The sequence below is a fragment of the Leucopleurus acutus genome (genome assembly GCF_964270905.1).
Source record: "Leucopleurus acutus genome assembly, chromosome: 2".
Taxonomy (NCBI): Eukaryota; Metazoa; Chordata; class Mammalia; order Artiodactyla; family Delphinidae; genus Leucopleurus; species Leucopleurus acutus.
In genome coordinates this window covers 89,607,562-89,627,116 of record NC_139143.1, presented here as the reverse complement: position 1 = coordinate 89,627,116, position 19,555 = coordinate 89,607,562, and the positions used below count along the sequence as shown (strand labels likewise).

At 37.5% G+C, this 19,555-nt stretch overlaps 1 protein-coding gene across 1 annotated transcript in view; it reads right to left on the bottom strand.

Annotated features, from left to right (window-relative positions):
• The window catches only part of GDAP2 (ganglioside induced differentiation associated protein 2), a 71,070-nt gene that overhangs the window by 18,787 nt on the left and 32,728 nt on the right, over nucleotides 1-19,555 (bottom strand). The window contains exons 6-10 of the mRNA XM_082856191.1: nucleotides 17,691-17,767; nucleotides 11,218-11,377; nucleotides 9,094-9,250; nucleotides 1,028-1,104; nucleotides 191-267 (exon numbers count right to left, since the gene is read on the bottom strand). Coding sequence (XP_082712317.1) covers nucleotides 191-267; nucleotides 1,028-1,104; nucleotides 9,094-9,250; nucleotides 11,218-11,377; nucleotides 17,691-17,767 — 548 coding nt within the window. The remainder of the gene's footprint in view (nucleotides 1-190; nucleotides 268-1,027; nucleotides 1,105-9,093; nucleotides 9,251-11,217; nucleotides 11,378-17,690; nucleotides 17,768-19,555) is intronic.

Genomic DNA, 19,555 nt, shown 5'->3' with positions numbered 1-19,555 from the left:
TTTCCGTTTCTCCCAGAGCGCAAAACCAAACCCCTTACTGAAATGCTATGTGCCAACTTGCAGAATCAGGGCTGCTACTCTATCACAGATACACAATTCTGTCTCATATTCTAAGCCCTGATTCCAAATTCATGTCCTACTTATTTTTTAAATCAACATATTTATAAAACAAAGCTTTTTAATGGCTTACCTTGTCCATATCTATTAATGTTACAGGAATGTTTCTTCCAACTACCACCATTACTGTGCGACCACAGTTATCAACACCTACAAACAGGAAATGTAATCAGCACCCAGAAACTTTATTCCAAGAATATTATCTGTCCTGGGCTCTGACCTTATAAAAATATTCTACACAAATGTGAAAGACTGAAAACCAGGAACATAAGTTTTTCAGATTTCATCTTCAGATTTCTTTTAGTATGTGGAAAACATCACCTTTCTTTTCTTTTTTTTCCCAGCTTCATGAAGTTTTGATGACTGCCCTTACTTTTAAGATAAGCCCTCTTACAGGTTTTAAATCAGGGACAGCCAAAGGTAAGGTTGAGGGTAAAGATTTTTTTATAAATAGCTTTTTGTTTAAGCATACTACAACTTTTAATAACATCAGTGATCCAGGAAAAACTAAATGGAACTCAAATCTGAAAATTAACGAGTACTGCCTGGAAAAGAAATATAAAGGGGGAATCTGATAACTTTTACTGTCTCCGTTATTTATTTATGTAAGGTTTGAATTTTGTACAGCAGGATTATGGTACTTTTAAAAGTAGAAAAAAAATTAAAAGATAGGAAAAAGGACACTGAGAAGAAATGAAGTTGGCCAATGTAGAATTACTAGCTGAAAATCTTATAGGTTGAGATGCTATTTTGAAGATCTTGATGATGAGCAAAAACTATCTTCCATTGTACAAAAAAAATCTATTCAGAGATAAAATGGACAAAATCAGAGAAAAGTGAAGTCTCTAATAACATGCTAAGTAAGGTTCTTAATCAGTAAAAGAATAAGTTACCATATCCTTAAGCTCACCTGTTTGGTATAAGGCTTTTAGAGAAGCAATATCAGATAGATCCTCAGATCTTGCTTGACACAACCAGCGATTATAACTAGAGAAATAAAGGATATAATTATTGTAATAAACAGTTGTAAATTTATAAATGAGACCTGTTTTTATCTGTCTGTGTTCTTAAAGAATAATGTTTTATTATAATGAGAAAGGAGTTAAAGAGGCTGTTACACCATGCAGAATCTCTACTCTGTTATTGATTAAAAAAAAAAATGAGTTACTGAGAAAGGAAGGTATTCACACTAGATGATTTTTAAAAATCCTTTACGAGCAAATGAAGACTACTCATATAATTGGCTAAGATACCAAGTATTCTAACATTGTTTTTAAATACTATTATCTTCCCCTACTAAAAAAAAAAAAAGCAAAGAAGGCCTAAAGCAATAGCAGTTCTCCACAACAGATGTTCACTAATCCAACAAAGACTTATTGAGTGCTTACTACACAAGAGGTATTGAGAATACTCTAGTGAACAGATGTGGTCAGACCCTCAAGAAGTTTACTTTTCAGAAGAAAACCAGGTAAGTGTTGTACATGTTATGTTGGACCACAAAGAAAGTAGGTAATTTTTTCTGGGAAGTCCAGGCTTATTTAATGACTGGCTAATCAAAGTAGCTGTGCTGATACTCTATATACCAGATCATAAAGATGGCAGTTTGGCTTTGGCTAAGAGGATACTGAAACTGGAAGAAACGTAAAGATCTCAAAGAGTGGAAGCGATCTGAAAAAGGTCAAATTAATCTTAGAGTTACCAGTTAATGGTAGAGTTGAATTTGAAGTTGCACTCAAGTCTCCAGTTTGCTGGAAAGGTCAGTACTTTTTCTACTATTTCATACTTACTTTCTTAAAATTCAAAGTGCCACTTACTTAATTGTGAAAAAAGCTTTCAAGGTACCTAAATGCATGAAAAGCAACTCTGAAGCATCTAGGTCACATATGGCAACATCCCACAACATGAAAACAAACAAACAAACAAACTAAACTAAACCAGAAGAGAGGATACTTGGGTCCTCACACTATCACTTTCTATGCAATCTCAGTAAAGTAGTTTCACCCCTACGGACCTCAGTTTCCTCATTTGCAAAACGGTGTTTATGTAGGATACCTTTCAGCTATGAAGTACAATCACACAACTAAGGATATTTAATAGGAAGTCTATTACATACGGATTGTAATCAACAAGTGATATGCCTGCTAGTTTCACAGAAATTGTTATTGTTTGTGAAAACAATACTTAGTATTGCATAGTTCTATAGTCTATGTTTTTAAATTTAGAAACGTGCCCACCTGTGCAAATTGAATTCAAAGACAATAACTTTTTTTTTTTTTTTGGTGGTGGTACGTGGGCCTCTCACTGTTGTGGCCTCTCCCGTTGCGGAGCACAGGCTCCGGACGCGCAGGCTCAGCGGCCATGGCTCACGAGCCCAGCCGCTCCGCGGCATGTGGGATCTTCCCGGACCGGGGCACGAACCCGTGTCCCCTGCATCGGCAGGCGGACTCTCAACCACTGCGCCACCAGGGAAGCCCTACAATAACTTTTAATTTTAGTTTAAGATATAATTTGCAAGTCAAGAAAGGATCTGTGTTTATTGTAGTTCTCCCTATTCATATGTACTATTCCATATTTTCATACAGAGCTATTTCCGAGGTTATCTACACTAACTCCCCTATTGTCCTGCTTTCTAATTGTTTTATGATTAAGCCATCTCCACACATCAAGACTAAACAGAATAATATGTCTTAAAAGTCTTATGAGCACCACAGGTCATGGCACAGAACATGTAACAGGAATTCAGTAAATACCTGTTATTTTTTATACTCTCTGTGTATTCATTAGCTCATTTTCAAAGATTTATTGCATAAATGCAATGCCTGCATCATAGCAAGGACTCAAATCTTTGTTGAATAAAATAATAAACATGAGTATTATTCAAGGTATTTTGGAGGCCTGAGAAGAATAATAAAAGGCCCTTGGCTTCAGAGTTGAGGTTGAATATATGAGATAGACATATTACAAAGACAACTAACATTGTAATAAGACCCAGTGAGATAAGCAATACAGCAGACATCTGAATACTGTATCAATCAAGTATGTACGCTGAGGTGGGGACTGGCAGGGGTAGGAGTGGGGGCTGGGGGTGGAGTGAGCGGAAGTGGAGGCAAGGTCCAGGCCTGTTATAGAACTAACTTCTCCCTTCTTTATATCACAAAGATCAGCACAAGGCTTTACCCACTCACTGCAATATTTGCTTCTACTCTGTTGGACCTCAAGATAGGGACTATGTCTTAGTTGTCTCTATATTTCTAGCAAATTTCTAGGGTAGTTCCTGACACTAACTATGTATTCAATGAACTGTGAAGAAAAAAAAATTTTTAAACTGGAACTCAGATGTACAAAATAGAATTAATTAACAGAAGCTTTTCCTGACTTGATGCAACTATCCCACACTGGACTTAGTTAAAATCCTTGTTATACACTCTTATTGCACCCTGTAATTTAAATACATTTTTCATACAATAATCAGTTTAACATTTCTCTCCTTTGCAAGACCCTAGGCTCAATGAGGCCTGGGGCTGTGTGTGCCTTGCGTGACACTTTATTATGTTTCTAGCTTGGCACGTTAGTAAGCGCTCAATAAATATTTAATAATGAATGAGATAAAGTTTTTACTGTGAGAAATGACATAAGAGTTACAGGCAACTGGATCTTAAGCCAACCAAGGAACACTAATGAAAAAGAAGAAAGTTCTTGTGAAATAATTTTAAGAGTGATATGCCCAAACTGTGTCACAACTGGATGGAAGACCTGGAAATATTAATCAAGACCTAGACAACATGTCTAATTATTTTAGATGGTCAAGCGAATTATTACACAGAGACAAGGCAATGCTATGAAAGGAATGATCTAACCCTACAGCCGATCCATGTGACCGTTGGTTTTGTTACTGAAGGAAGAATTGAAGGCTTTCAAAAAGATAATTCTAACTAAAGATCTACTTACTTCCTAAGAGATTTAAAAAAATTTATCATTTGTTCAACTTGATCAACAAACATAACAGAAACCAAACTCAACCTGTGTAAATATAATCCTGATTTAGAAAGAGTAAGAGAAATAAAAATTTTAAACTACAGTCTAAAACATGTAGCCATGGCAGAGTATGTAAACAGATGACCTACAGCTCAGTTATATAGTAAATTCCTAAACAATTAGTCATCAATTCTCAAACTTTTGAGTCTCAGGACCCTTTCATATTTATGTCAGTTACACCTACCAATATTTACCATTTTAGAAATAAAAAGAGAGATTTATAAAAAATATTTATTAATTCAAAAATAATAAAAACCTATTACGTGAACACAAATAACTTTTTATTTTTAAATAAGCTATATTTAGGGAGAAGAGTTACACTCTTACATTTTTGCAAATCTCTTTAATTTATGCTAGATTTTTACATCTGCTTCTGCATTTAACCTACTGCAATATCACACATTAAGCACTCTCTGGAAAACTCTATTGAACACTACAAGAATGAGAATGAAAAGAGCAAATAAGTCTTAGTAAGATTATAAAAAGAGTTTTGCCCTCATGGGCTCCCTGAAAGGGTCTAGGTTTCCTGGGTCACACTTCTGAGCTGCTGACAAGACCTCATCTTTAATTATCACAGACATGGGGCACATGAATAGGAAATCTGAAAATCTTTTGATTCAGATGTAACTTATCACTAAAGGGAAGTGAGTGGCAGGGGTACCACGCCTTTGTTTCTTGGTTCAAGCTCTGGGAACCATAGGCTGTGCTCTTCCCCAAGCCTATAGCTATGTGTTAATTGGATGTGCACAACAACCTCAGCGCCGCACAGAACACACCATGACATGTGAGGGTAGTGTGGCTCACTCATGAATTTCTAGACTAGAGAGACTACTTTCTTTATCTGTATATTTCAGTTCTAGAATATTATCTTGTACAGAGTAAATATCCAATGTTTCCTGAACCGACTGGAAACTGTCAACTATGTGACTAACTTGAATCTCAAGATCATGGCCTTCTACCAAAAAGAAGGACAATGCTTTACATGCTGTATTCATATTCCTTCCTAGAACCTACCCCTTTGCTGATGACCCCTTTCCAGAAAGCATGGACTCAGTAAATACAGATTCATTTTAAACTGGTTTGAACTAGTCATTATTAAGTGAAACAAATCTCATTAAAGAGAGCAATACAGACAGGCAAGTATCCAGTCCAGACAAAAACAAATGCCACTTTATCTGTATCACTCATGCAAAAATTAAAAAGGTATGTGTGTGTGTGTGTGTGTGTGTGTGTGTGTGTGTGTGAGAGAGAGAGAGAGAGAGAGAGAGAGAGAGAGAGAGACAGAGAGAGAGACAGAGACAGAGACAGAGAGAGACAGAGAGAGGGAAAAGAGAGAGGAGAGAATAGGGTAACTGATTTGAGAAAGGTGGTAACAAAGCAGTTCTCTGTATATGAAAACAAAATGTGTCTGGTCCTTTCCCAGCTTCTCTGAAGCTGGTCTGTGTAGGTGCCTGGAGATGGTAGTAGAGAAGGGAGATGAGCTGCAGTAGCCATCTTGAAGGCTCATCTTCAATTAGCTGTAACTCTGGTCAAATCACTCTTGGTGATCAATTCACCCTTCTGTAAATTAGAGGGATCAGACCAGATCAGGTACAAAATCACCTAAGAAATCAACTAAGAAACCTTAGAAGGATGATTCCTGAGGCCTTCCCACAGAGGTTCTGATTCAGGAAGTTTGGTGTGAGGCCTATGAATTTTTAGCAAGCACCCCTGGTAATTCTAATGCTTATACACTTTATACTACATTTCAGAAAACTGTATCAGATAATTACCAAAACTCCTTTCAACTATAATGTACTGCTGAGAGACCACAGACCAGTGGTTCTCAAAGTGTGGTGCATAGTCCCAATACTTTTTCAAGGGGTTTTACAAGGTCAAAACTATTTTCATAATAACACCAAAACATTTGTTTTTTCACTGTGTTGACATCTGCACTGATGGTGCAAAAGCAACTGTTGGATAAAACTACTGCTGCTTTAGCATGAATTCAGGTGGAAGCACCAGATTGTACTAGTAGTCGTTGTGTTCTTAATTGCCAAAATACTCACAGGAAAAATAAAGCCAGTTTCATTTAAGAATGTCTTTGATGAGGAAGAAAAAATTATTAATGTTATTCATTAACCCTTGGAAATACATCTTTTTAATATTAATATGTCACAAAATGGGAAGAACACACAAAGCATTTCTGCAGACCAAAGCATGAGGCTGTCCTGAAGAAAAGATCTAGTTGTTTGACTTGCAAGCTGAACCAGTTGCTTTATTTCATGGAACACCATTTGTCTTCAACTAATGACTGGCAGACAAACTGTGGTTATTTAACATGAGTATTTGGCAGATGTTTTGTCAAAAATGAATAAAGTGACCCTGCCATTTCAAGAAAAAAAACCAACAGTATTTGTTACCACTGATAAAATTCAAGCTTTAAAATACAGATATAATGTTAGAAAATTTGTATCCACCACCAGAAGCTAACAGTTTCTAATACTTAAGGACTTTTCTGATGAGATCAGTGGTGATATTATCAAATATAAGTTTTTGATATTATGTAATGTAATGTGTCAATATTTGGAACAACTGAATAATTACGTGAGTCAATATTTTCCAAAAGACCAACACATCATGTTGTAAATTCATGTTCTAAATTCCTATTATAAAATCTACTCAAAGTGCAGGATAAAACAACACATTTTAATATAACAATACAAAAATTCATAAATATGGTTTGAGATTCCATATTACAACATTATGAAACTACCATTTATTGAGTTATGGTGTACTATCAAAGAATATCCCCAACTATTTGAAAAGGCTATTAAAATACACCTTTTTCCAACTACATATTTTAATGAGGTCAAATTTTCTTCATATACTTCACCCAAAACAAAGTATTGCAACAGTTTGAATGCTGATATGAGAATCCAGCTGTCTTCTATTAAGTCAAACATTAAAATATCTGCAAAAACGTAAAACACTGCATTTCTCACTAACTTAAAAAATAGTTATTTTTCATAAAAACACAATGGGTTATTTTTAAATGAATTAACAAATAATTTATCATATGATAAATATTAGTGGGTATAAGCCAGGTAAAAACAAAAGCTCTTTGGGGTCCTCAATAATTTTTAAGCATGCAAAGGGGACCTGAGACCAAACAGTTTGAGAACCACTGCCCTAGTCCAAAACACAGGTACCCAAATCTAGTTGTACATGAATCATGATGTGAAAAAGTTTTAAAATATACATAGAGGCCAAATCCCAGTCATGTGAGGGAAAGCCCAGTCACTGTATTTAAAGAAAAATGTTTGCCAGATGATTCGTACACATGGCCAAGTTTAGAAACCACTGAAACTGTCGTTCGATTGTGCTTGCCTTTAGAAAAGCTGTTCGTTGGTGCCCCCTAGTGACTGATTAGCTTTTGTTCATGAAAATAAAAGGAGAACTGGACTTCCCTGGTGGTGCAGTGGTTAAAAACCCACCTGCCAACGCAGGGGACATGGGTTCGAGCCCTGGTCTGGGAAGATTCCCACGTGCCACAGAGCAACTAAGCCCGTGCACCACAACTACTGAGCCTGCGTTCTAGAGCCCGTGAGCCACAACTACTGAGCCCGTGTGACACAACTACTGAAGCCTACATGCCTAGAGCCTGTGCTCTGCAGCAAGAGAAACCACTGCAATGAGAAGCCTGTGCATTGTAACGAAGAGTAGCCCCCGCTTGCTGCAACTAGAGAAACGCCCGTGTGCAGCAACAAAGACCCAATGCAGCCAAAAATTAATAAATAAATTTATTTTTTTAAAAAAAGGGAGAATAAAGTGAAGACCAGGAACTCAGGAAAAACAAAATTCTAATTCTATAAGGGACTCCGGAGATCGTCTAGTCTGACTCCCACTTTATACATGGAGACTAACAACAACCACACATCATTACAGTATAGTGTGATAAGTGCTAGGCTATCCTTTGGTTAAGTATAGGATGTAAAAAAAAAGGAAAAAAAAAAGCATACAGAGGAGGCATTGATTCCAGACTTCTATTCTGTCTATTCCAACTTATCTCCAGGGAGATAAGTTTCTAGAGGCAATCACTTCTGAGCTGAAACCTGGAGAATGAGCAGGAATTGAAGAACGAGAGTATTCCAGTCAAAAGGTATGGCAAGTACCAAAGCTCAAAGGTAAAATAAACCATAATTTGCTCAGTATTGAAGAGAACAGCAGTGACCAATTTTAAGAGCTTGCTAAGTACCAGGTACTGTGCTAAGCTCATTACATTATCTTATTTAACACTCACAACAACCCTATGAGATGTTATCCCCTCAACTAACCCTATAAGATAATGAATATTAATCAATTATGGTGTATGATTTTTCCTTTCCTTTAACATTTTTTGAAAAGCAGCTAGCTTTCCAAGGACTGTTTGTTAATCCTTGGACAAGCTTACCCAGAAGTACAAAAGCTGCTTTTCTTTGTTTCAAAAAGGAGTTATTCAGAATTCCTTTAGAAAATACCTGAAAGAAATGGAATGGCTTTATAAGGTCCCTGGGATAAATCAGGGGGAAATAAAGCTCTTTTAACGTTAATACAACCATAGATTATGCTTTAATTATAAATATAGTAATGTTAAGTAAAAACTTTGTGACTTGGTTTTTCCCTTCCTCTATTTTCTGCTTTTAGAATATAATCTCACCCAAAGACACTACAATCGCAGTAGAAAGAGTAGGAGCTCTGAAATCAGAGATGCATCTGAACACTGACTTCATCACATACTAACAGTGTCCACTGATATTAACTTTGAATTTCTGCATCTACAAAGTGGGGACATATCTTTCTTAGTGGATTGCCATGAAGAATAAATGAGACCATGTTATGTGTAGATCATTTAGCAGAGGTAGGCCCTTTCTTGTTTCTCATGTCCTTATGTGTCTGTCAGTCCAAAGGGGTTTGCCTTACTTTCTTTGATGCTGCTTCTGCAGGGCTGCCTCTGATAACTGTCCTTGAAGGATCAGTCTTCTTTGCTTATCAATATCTCCTTCCATTCGAGCAAAAGCATGAGAGCCAATGAAAGAGAGATCAACTCCCAAGCCTTCATCCTCCTCTTCTTGGTTGTCTGCAACAAAAATACTATCAATAGAGATGGCAAAACTTGACAGTAAATGCTACAAACAGACTGTGAATGCTGCTATAGGGATGAGTGCACAGAAACTCAAAAAAACAGGGTTAAGGTTATTTTTTGAGAATGAAACTGAAATCAGATTCAGGCATTTGAAGAACTGAAATAATGAAAGAAACCACCTGTCCATGTGGGATGGAAGTTTTAGGAACACATGAAATCAAATCAAGGGGACCTAGGTGTAACCTTAGGAAGAAAAGAGTAGAACGTAATAATAAACAAAATGATAGAAGCAATTATACTGTATGTGGGTTTAAAGATGAACTGTAGCACAACACCTAACCAAAGAGAAATAGAAAGAAAAAGTGTTTGGGGTCATTTATCCAGAATTGTTTAAGAAGGGAGCACTTGACTGGCTGGTACATAATCTTCAGTCCTTTTGTCAGGGAACCCCTGAAGGAAGATGGATGGACCAGGATTTCAGGGTGTGATCCGTATTCACTAAGATATGTTTTGACTAGCGGTCTGATTTTCTACACTGGTCATGCCTACATAATCATTCTGGTACCTAAGAGTTACAGTTCTCACTACAAATTAATGTTACCTTTCTGATTTATCCATATGATCATTTTACGTTTGGCTAGCAGCCAGTCCCTTGGGAATGGATCATCTCTTAATGTGTTCCCCACTGCCTCACTAGATCTGTTTTTAAAAAATTCTTTTTTAAAGAAAGAAAAGCAAACAAACAAAATCCTTGGACCATGGCAGGGGAGCTTCCCAAGGCAATGCCACCACCTGAGGCCGTTCAGCTGGGACCTCCTCACATCTATACCACTGCTCCTCAAACTGTGACAGGCAAGGGCTGAGTGTGCCTTTATTAAAAAAAAATACCCATAAATGAATCTTCTCTCAATCCCTCAGGTAAGGCTGATTTTACATCTATTTTAACAGATTCTATATTCTAACTGAAAATAGTTATGAACACTAGAGCCTACGAGGTAACAATATTTTCTGAGATATGGATGCAAATCAAGCAGTCTTTGAGGATGGGGGACAGAAGGGAACCTTTTGGCTAATGACCGCCCGATTTTGCTTTTTATTACCCCTTGTCATATAAAACACATTTTACGCATTTAAGAAAAATTATATTCTATTGTGGTAGTCACAATTATGAGGATTTCCAAATGACGCTGGGCACATTTCAAGGCTGTACTCTGTTGGTGGCTCCCTAAAAGTACATGAGCATCCCTCCAGGAAAGCTTGGTTCACAGACATTTTCTGATAAAAAATACTGGTGATAAAAAAGAGATGAGTAGCCTTCTATAGATTTTAACTTGATGCTCATTTAAAAGTGTTCACAGCAGGAATCTCACAGTAATTCTTAAACTGCTGAATTTTGAGATCAAGTTCCAGCAATGAAGCTTGTAAGGCATATCTCCAATAACACGTATCCAAGAAGATCAGTACAAGCTGTCATACGGAACAGCTTCAGAGGAGCTCCCATCCTACCCTGCTCTACTATCACTTCAATCTACAGGGGTATGTAACCTAAAGAAACAAAACAAAACAGCATTCTTGTTTCAGTATTTAATGTTAGGTATGGCTTTCAGAGGACACAGTTGAAAATTTTAGATGATAATATACTTGACTGCTTCCTCAACAGTGTCCTGCATGAAACTATAAACTTCGTGAGGGTAAAATGTTGTCATATCCACCTCTGAATCTCTACGGCCTAACACAGACTTGACATTATATATATATATACGATACATATATATATTTTTTACATTTAAAGAGTAAACCTTAACAAGAATAAGACTCTAAAAACGCCTAAGTTGGTCTTGACCTTAGTGTCACACTAATAGCCTCCCAAGGGTCAGGCTGAACTTCCTACTTCTTCGGTGGCTGATGTTTACCAGAGCCTTTGCTTCCTTAAGAGGGAAAGTAAGAAAAGGAGAACTCACCCTCCGGGGCACCAGGTTTTTCACTTATTCTTATCTGCCGTTCGGGTACCACAGGCTCCCCTTCTGCATTTCCAATATCTGCAGGTAGGTATGGCAATGAGCAACTCTCCTCCTTTAATGACCTTGGGAAGTACAGAGGTAGCAGCTTTTGGTAAGTAGCCTGTGTGAGAAAAGCCAAACATTGTGTGAAAACTAACGAAGTAACGAAGCAGGCACCAGCAGTGCTTAGTGTTGTTCCTTACACCGTGAAGACAGCCTTCATCACGGAGAAAGGCCACACCACTTCTAAGCTCAGACTGTATGCTGCCTGGGACCCTCAATCAGTTCTTGTGTTAAGGATCAGGGTTTGTTAGTCACTCAAGTTGAGCATGATTCCCATCCTGGCAGTTCCAGGTCACTGAACCCGGAATGAAAAGTTCTGTGACCACTGTCCCCAGCCCCTCCTTCACCTCACTAGTGATATTTGTCTTTCAAGATTCAGCTCAGACACCACTTCCCTAATCCTCAGTGTGCCATCAGGGTCCACTGGACCCAGGTTTAGTTTTTGAGATTTTTTTTTTAACAGTTCTAACTCTTTGTGAAGGATTGCTATTTCATGACTTCCATTCTTTCTTAGAGATTTCTCAAAGAATAAAGATATATCTCACTTAAAAAAAAGAATAAAACTCATTCTATCTTATAATTTCCATATGGGTTGGTCCATTGGACTCATTCCTAAATCCATGATACATTATAGATACTTAGTGCTCTTATTTTTCCTATATCTTGAAGCATTTTGCTTTTTCATCATCCTAGAATTATTTTACCATTATTCATCAATTATCCCCAACTATACCAGAAAAGACTACAATAGAATAATAAGAAACCAAAAGAACGATGGAATTGCCTAGAAGGGCAGAGAAATCATTATCTGTCAGTTTTCCCATTACGTCACCTGCAATACTTCATCATCCTTCATGTAAATAAGTATATTATATGAGGTACATAAGAAGACTGGATTGTAAGTCAACTGTACTCAATTAAAAAAAAAGACTAGACACAACATCTTTGCAGCCTTTTTAAAAAACAGATATAATTCATGTACCATAAAATTCACGTTTTAAAGTACACGATTCACTGGTTTTTAGTATATTCACGAAGTTGTGTAATCATCACCACTATCTAATTCCAGAACATTTCATCATCTCAAATAGAAAATCTAAGCTCATTAGCTAGGTCATTCTCCATCCCTCCCTCCCCAAGCCCCTGACAACCACTAACATTTCTGTCTGTATAGATTTACCTATTCCAGACATTTCATTAAAATGGAATACAGTATATGGTTCTTGTGTCTGGCTTTCTTCACCTAGCGTAATGTTTCTAAGGTTCACCCATGCTACAGGATATATCAGTACTTCATTCTTTTTATAGGTTAATATTCCATTGTATGTATATACCATATTTTGTTTGTCCATCTATCAGTAAGTCAGACATTTAGGTTGTTTCCACATTTTGGCTGTTATGAATAATGCTGATATGAATATCTGTGTGCAAGTTTTTGTGTGGACATATGTTTTCAATTCTATTCTGCATATACCTAAGACTGGAATTTCTTTTTAACTTTTTTAGGAACTGCCAGGCTGTTTTCCAAAGCAGCTGCACAATTTTACATTCTCACTAGCTATGTATGAGGGCTCCAATTTCTCCACATCCTAACTCTTGTTATTGTCTGCCTTTGTAATTAAAGTCACACTAGTGAGTGTGAAGTGGTACCTCACTGTGATTTTGATTTATATTCCCTTATTGGTTAATGTTATAGAACATCTTCCCATGTGCTTGTCTATTCAAAACTTTTGCCCATTTTTTAAGATTTTATTTTTTTCATAGCAGTTTAAGGCTCACAACAAAATTGGGAAGAAGGTAGAGAGATTTCCCATATCCCTTCAGCCCTCACACATACAGTCTCCCTCATTATCACCAACCCCCACCAGAGTGGTACATTTGTTATAACTGATGAACCTACACTGACACGTCTAATCACCCATAGTTTATATTAGGGTTCACTCTTGGTGTTGTACATTCTACAGGTTTGCACAAATGTATAATGACTTGTATCCATCATTATAGCACCATAAAGAGTATTTTCACTGCCCTAAAAATCCTCTGTGCTCTATTCATCCCTGCCCCATCCTCCGGCAACCACTGACGTTTTTACTGTCTTGGTAGTTTTGCCTTTTCTGGAACATCAGATGATTGGAATCATACAGTATGCAGCCTTTTCAGATAGGCATCCTTTTTTTTTTAAATAAATTTATTTATTTATTTATTTTTGGCTGCATTGGGTCTTTGTTACTACACGCGGGCTTCCTCTAGTTGTGGCGAGCGGGGACTACTCTTTGTTGCAGTGTGTGGGCTTCTCATTGCAGTGGTTTCTCTTGTTGTGGAGCACGGGCTTCTTGGCACGCGGGCTTCAGTAATTGTGGCATGTGGGCTCTAGGTGCGCGGGCTTCAGTAGTTGTGGCACACGGACTTAGTTGCTCCGCGGCATGTGGGATCTTCCCAGACCAGGGCTCGAACCCGTGTCCCCTGCATTGGCAGGTGGATTCTTAACCACTGCGCCACCAGGGAAGTCCCAGATAGGCTTCTTTCACTTAGTAATATGCACTTAAGGTCCCTCCATATCTTTTTATAGCTTGATAGTTCATTTCTTCTTAGTGTTGAATAATATTCCATTGTCTGGATGTATTACAGTTTATTTACCCATTCACCTACCAACATATTGGTGCTTACAAGTTTTGGCAAGTATTAATAAAGTTGCTATAAACATCCTTTGTAGTTTTTTGTGAGGACATAAATTTTCAACTCCTTTGAGTAAATACCAACTTTTGTCCATTTTAAAATTGGGTGATTTGTCTTTTTACTGTTGAATTATAAGAGTGACCAATTTACCTATTTTTATTTTGGATGCTTGTGTCTTTGACATCACATCATATCTAAGAAACCACTGCCTAAGCCAAGGTCATGAAGATTTATACCTATGTTTTCTTCTAACAGTTTTATAGTTTTAGGTCTCATACTTAGTCCCTAGATACATTTTGAGCTAATTTCCTTTGTATGGGTGAAGTAGGGGTTCAACTTCATTCTTTTGCACGTGGATAACCAGTTGCTCCAATACCATTTGTTTATAAGACTATTTATTCTTTCTTCATTGAATTGTCTTGGCAGCCATGTCAAAATTCTATTACACTGATCTATATGTTTATTCTTATGTCAGTACAACATAGTCTTACTTACTGTGCTTGGAGTAAGTTTCAAAATAAGTTAAGTGTGAATCCTTCAACTTTGTTCTTTTTTTCCAAGGTTGTTTTGACTATCCTGGGTCCCTTGCATATCCATGTGAAATTCAGAATCAACTTGTCAATTTCTACAAAAAACTCAGTTGGGATTTTGATAGGGATTTTGCTGAATCTGTAGAACAATTTGGGGAATACTGCCATCTTAACAATATTGTCTTCCAATCCATAAACAGGATATCTTTCTATTTATTAAGGTCTTTTAAATTTTTCTTCAAATATATTTTGCAGTTTTCAATGTACAAGCCTTACACTTCTTTTGTTAAGTTTAGTCTTAAATATTTGATTCTTCTTAATGCTACTGTAAATGCAACTATTTTCTTAATTTCATTTTTGGATTATTCTTTGCTAGTGTGTAGAAACACTATTTTTTATATTGATCTTCTGTCCTGTAACCCTGCTGAGCTCCATTACTTCTAATAGCTTTTTTGTGGACATCTTAGGATTTTTTTATATACAAAAACATAGCTAACATTCCTGGGATAAATTCCACTTGGTGACGTTATATTACATAATCCTTTTATATGTTGCTAGATTCAGTTGGCTAATATTTTGTTAAGAATTTTTTCATCTCTAGTCTTATGTGTAGTCTGTAATCTGTTTTTAACTTTCATTGGAAAGATTTGAGAATTCAGACTTTTTCATTTTCAGCCCAAAATAGCAAAGAGAAGACAACTGAACAAAGATGACGTTTCAGAATTATTAAAGGAATCAAAGGTGAATGTAAAGACACAGACAGCAGCACTTCATTTAAAGATGAGTTTAAGATTGATCATATGAAGTGAATCTCAGACAGAGTCTTCAGATGACAATATTCTAGATTAATCTTCTCAAATTCAAGAACCTATGAGTCAACAACATATTTCTATGGGCAAAGTAGAAATATGGCATTCTCATTCAGTGAGTCACTATAGGAAGAACTTGACTATACAGGATTTTGTGATAAGAACATTTTACTAGAAAGATGTGACAGTATTCTTTCATCTTTTACGATGTTTGTGCAACAAAATTTACTTGATATAAAAAGGTTGGTTACATTTCAATTCTTACTGAAATACCTTATCAAATTGTTTTTTATTATCCCTTTATTATTCAATAAATTATTCTTAAAACGACTTTTTAAAAAAAAGTCCATTGGACCTAGATGATAAACATTAATGACTATTTTTTTCAGGTATACTGCAGGTGAAGAATTTTTCTCTGTTCCCCTGGGTCTGGCTTAGGTGCCCTGATAGACTGCCACAGCACTGTGATGTACACTCCCAGCACAGCACTTGCCACACTTCAGGGTGGTCTTTGTTTATCTGGCTATCTAACTATTAGTCTACAAACTCCCTGAGAACAGGGTATCTTATCTTGGTACCTTACTTGGTATCCTATTCTATGACATGGTCAAATCTCTAGCCCAGACTTCACTCCTCAGTTTTAGACTGACAAGCACAATGGCCTGCTGATCATCAGTTGAATACACTGACCCCCTAGGATTCAACATGTTCAAAATAGAACGTGTCTTCAATCCCTTCTCCTCTCTAAAACTTTCCCCCCTTTCTACCTGCTGTCTCACTGGTGGCATCATTATCCAGTCATCCAAGCCAGAAACCTAGGAGTCATCCTTAACTTCCCTCTCTCTTTTCCCCTACATATTTGTGACCTCCAACTCCAGTTGAATTTGTTTAATATTTTTTTAAATTTCAACACCTCCAGTGCCCTTGTTCAGGCCTGATCATTTCTCACTTGGAATATTACAACTGCTTATTATCTCTTCTTGTCACTTGTCTTTCTCCTTCAAAATCATCCTCCACATAGCTAATATAGAAGTTAGACCACATCATTCGTCTGCTTGGAGCTCTTCTCTATGTTCTCCCATTGTATGACTGATAAAGTATGTGATACCAGGCCTTGAGTGATCTTGCACCTGCCTAACTTTCATTTTTGCCACTCCTAGCCTCACATTTTATGCAATACACTACACCCTTTCTGCTATTTCTTACTTATATGCCTGTGCTTATGCTTGTATGACTACTGTTATTTGCCCTTCCTTTGGAAAATTTTAGTTACCTTTTACAATGATTTCAACTTACATATCACCATCTATGGAAAGCATTTCCTAACCCCATGCCAGGCTGGAGCTGTGTGCTCCTGTCCTTCCCATACCTCCATTAATGCCCTTACCACAATGACCATAACTTATCTGACTTGTCTGTCCCCACCAACAGACAGTGGGTTCCTTGAGGACAACGACCATGACTCATCCACTGGTGTATTCCCAGAACCCAGTGGAGTAAACCTGATATATCCTAGAATTCCATAATAGGTCACTGAGAGAATGAATGAATAGGTAAACCAGGTGAAACAAGAAGAGATAGCAAACATGGTAAATGTGTCTTACTTCAGCAAATTCAAAATGGTTTATATCTCATATATGTACCTACATATACTTTGAATGGCTATTTCACATGTATTAATTCATTTATCACAAAACTCCTGATATAAGTACTGTTAGTATTCATTTTTTATCAAAGCACAGAGAGGACACAAAACTTGCCCAAGGACACAAAACTCAGAAGTAATACAAGCTGAATGGGACAGAACACACTAAGGCTAAATAAAGCTTAATAAGATTTAAAAAAGAACTTATTTCCTAAAATGGCTCTAAATTAAATTGAAACATACTAAAGCTAACCACACATAACAAACCATAAACCTCACAACTTACTCAATACTAGCCACTAGGCTAGGCTGTCACCTGTTTCCAGGTCACAGAGATAACACGGCTTTTCCAGCAGTGGTGGTTTTCCAGTTATGCTGCCCAGGCACCCAGTGCTTAGGTCATAAGGTGATGCCTTGAGCTGTCTTGAGAGCTAATATAGTGAGTAAATCAGAACAACTCCACCTTATAAGATTTTACTGCGTGATAACAGTTTACCAGTGAAAAACATGGATAAGATGCTCCTCTTGACTTGCTTTTAGTCTCCAGTATAGTCTTTTTCAACAAATGATGGTAAGCCCCACTACCGAACATGTGCACAGATAATTAGGATTTCCCTGCTGGCAATTCAGTTAACAGATAATGAAGAGACAGAGGCAAACACTTACAAGTGAAAATAAGATTTAAACAATGCAAGATAATTAGCAAAATACCTCTTCAAGTTCAGAGACAGCAAATACTACTTTTTCAATAGTCTCTCCGTGAATTTCAAGGAATCTCCTTACCGTGCCTAAGGAAAAGAATAGAAAGATTAATTCAATAAATAAGAAATTAATTGTGAAGAAAAATCAAACCCTTCAAAGTTTTATTTCTGTAAGGGATCACTCCTCGTGTCATTCAGGTCTGTGCTCAGTGACACCTTATCAGTAAAGCCTCCCCAGGTCACCCTATTTAAAAACTCTTCCCTGATTTGCTTTCCTATAGAGCAACTATTCTGGACATTTCGTGGTTTCCTGTTTATTGTATATCCTCCCCACCCTCCCTGCCCCATCCATTAGACGAAAGCGCCACAACAGCAAGAGCTTTATTTTATTTACTGCTTTATTGCCAGTAAATAGTGCCTGGCGATAGAAGATGCTGACTCCAGACAATTCTCCCTTATCCAGTATATTCCTTTTATTCTCTGGGGCCTCTCTCTCTGACCAGAATGGTCTAGCACAAGTGCCTTTCCATTAATCAGTTACAGTATGAGAAGTCCTCCTCAGCTCTTTATCCCTGTCAATATCCTATTGAACCAAAACTGAATTATTTTTTCTTAATTTCTATCTTATCCTTTCTCTATAAACTTCTTTGTTTTTTTTTTTTTTTGCGGTACGCGGGCCTCTCTCTGTTGTGGCCTCTCCCATTGCGGAGCACAGGCCCTGGACGTGCAGGCTCAGCGGCCATGGCTCACGGGCCCAGCCGCTCCATGGCATGTGGGATCTTCCCAGACCGGGGCATGAACCTGTGTCCCCTGCATCGGCAGGCGGACTCTCAACCACTGCGCCACCAGGGAAGCCCTATAAACTTCTTAATAATGAGACCTAGTGGACTTTTCTCAGTCCCTAACTTACCTGCAATCTCTCTCTAGATGCCCACACCCCACCTTTTAAAAATATTGTCCTCTCCAGGTTCTGTCCTCCATATTTTTAATTTTCTTGGTATATATATTTTCTTGAGCTCACTAATTTGATTGTTAGATAATACTCCACATGCTGATGGCTCCCAAATCTTTATACTCTGTTTTCTGAACAAAAGACCTGAAATTTCCTACAGCCTGCTGGGCAGGCTCAGATAACTGAGACCTCAAACTCAGCATGTCCAAACCTGATCCCAACAGGTCCAAACCTGACTTCCATCTCTCCTCAACACCTGCTCCTTTACCTGTACTCCTTATTTCAGTTACACAGCAACAACCAACCACTCACCTAAGCTAGAGTCCTGAATTCTTCTGACACTTCTTCCTTCATCCTGCATTTTCAATGTGTTATCATGTGTTTTAAATTCGATTGCTAATATTTTTAACAGCCATTCCTTTTCTCTTCCAGCTGCTCTCAGGCTCTCAATGCTAACAAAGACGTTGGCGATAAATTTTCAACTGTTCCCTTGTTTCTCTTTCCAAGCCTACATATTCACTGTTGCCTGAGTTATCTTATGTTACCCTCCTTACTAACTATTTCTGATGGCTGTGCACTGCTTATATGTTAAGATCCAAAGTCCCCATGGCATGGCTCTCCACACCCTGACAATTAACCACCCCTCCACCCCTGCCCTTTAGTCCTATTTCCAGCTATTCTTCCCACCTATCTTATGCTTTAGCCATTGGCTTCTTTGCTGTACTTCGAATATGCCACTTACCCTACCTCTGCCTGCATGGTTGCCTTTGACTAGAATACCTTTCATCCACCAAGACCCTCTCTTAGTGAACTCCTACTCATTTTTCATGGCCCAGTCAAAAGCCATCTCCTTTGTACAGAACTCCATCCTTCTGTGTGCTCCTCCTGTAATCTTTTAAACAGCCCTCTATTTGTGAACTTTG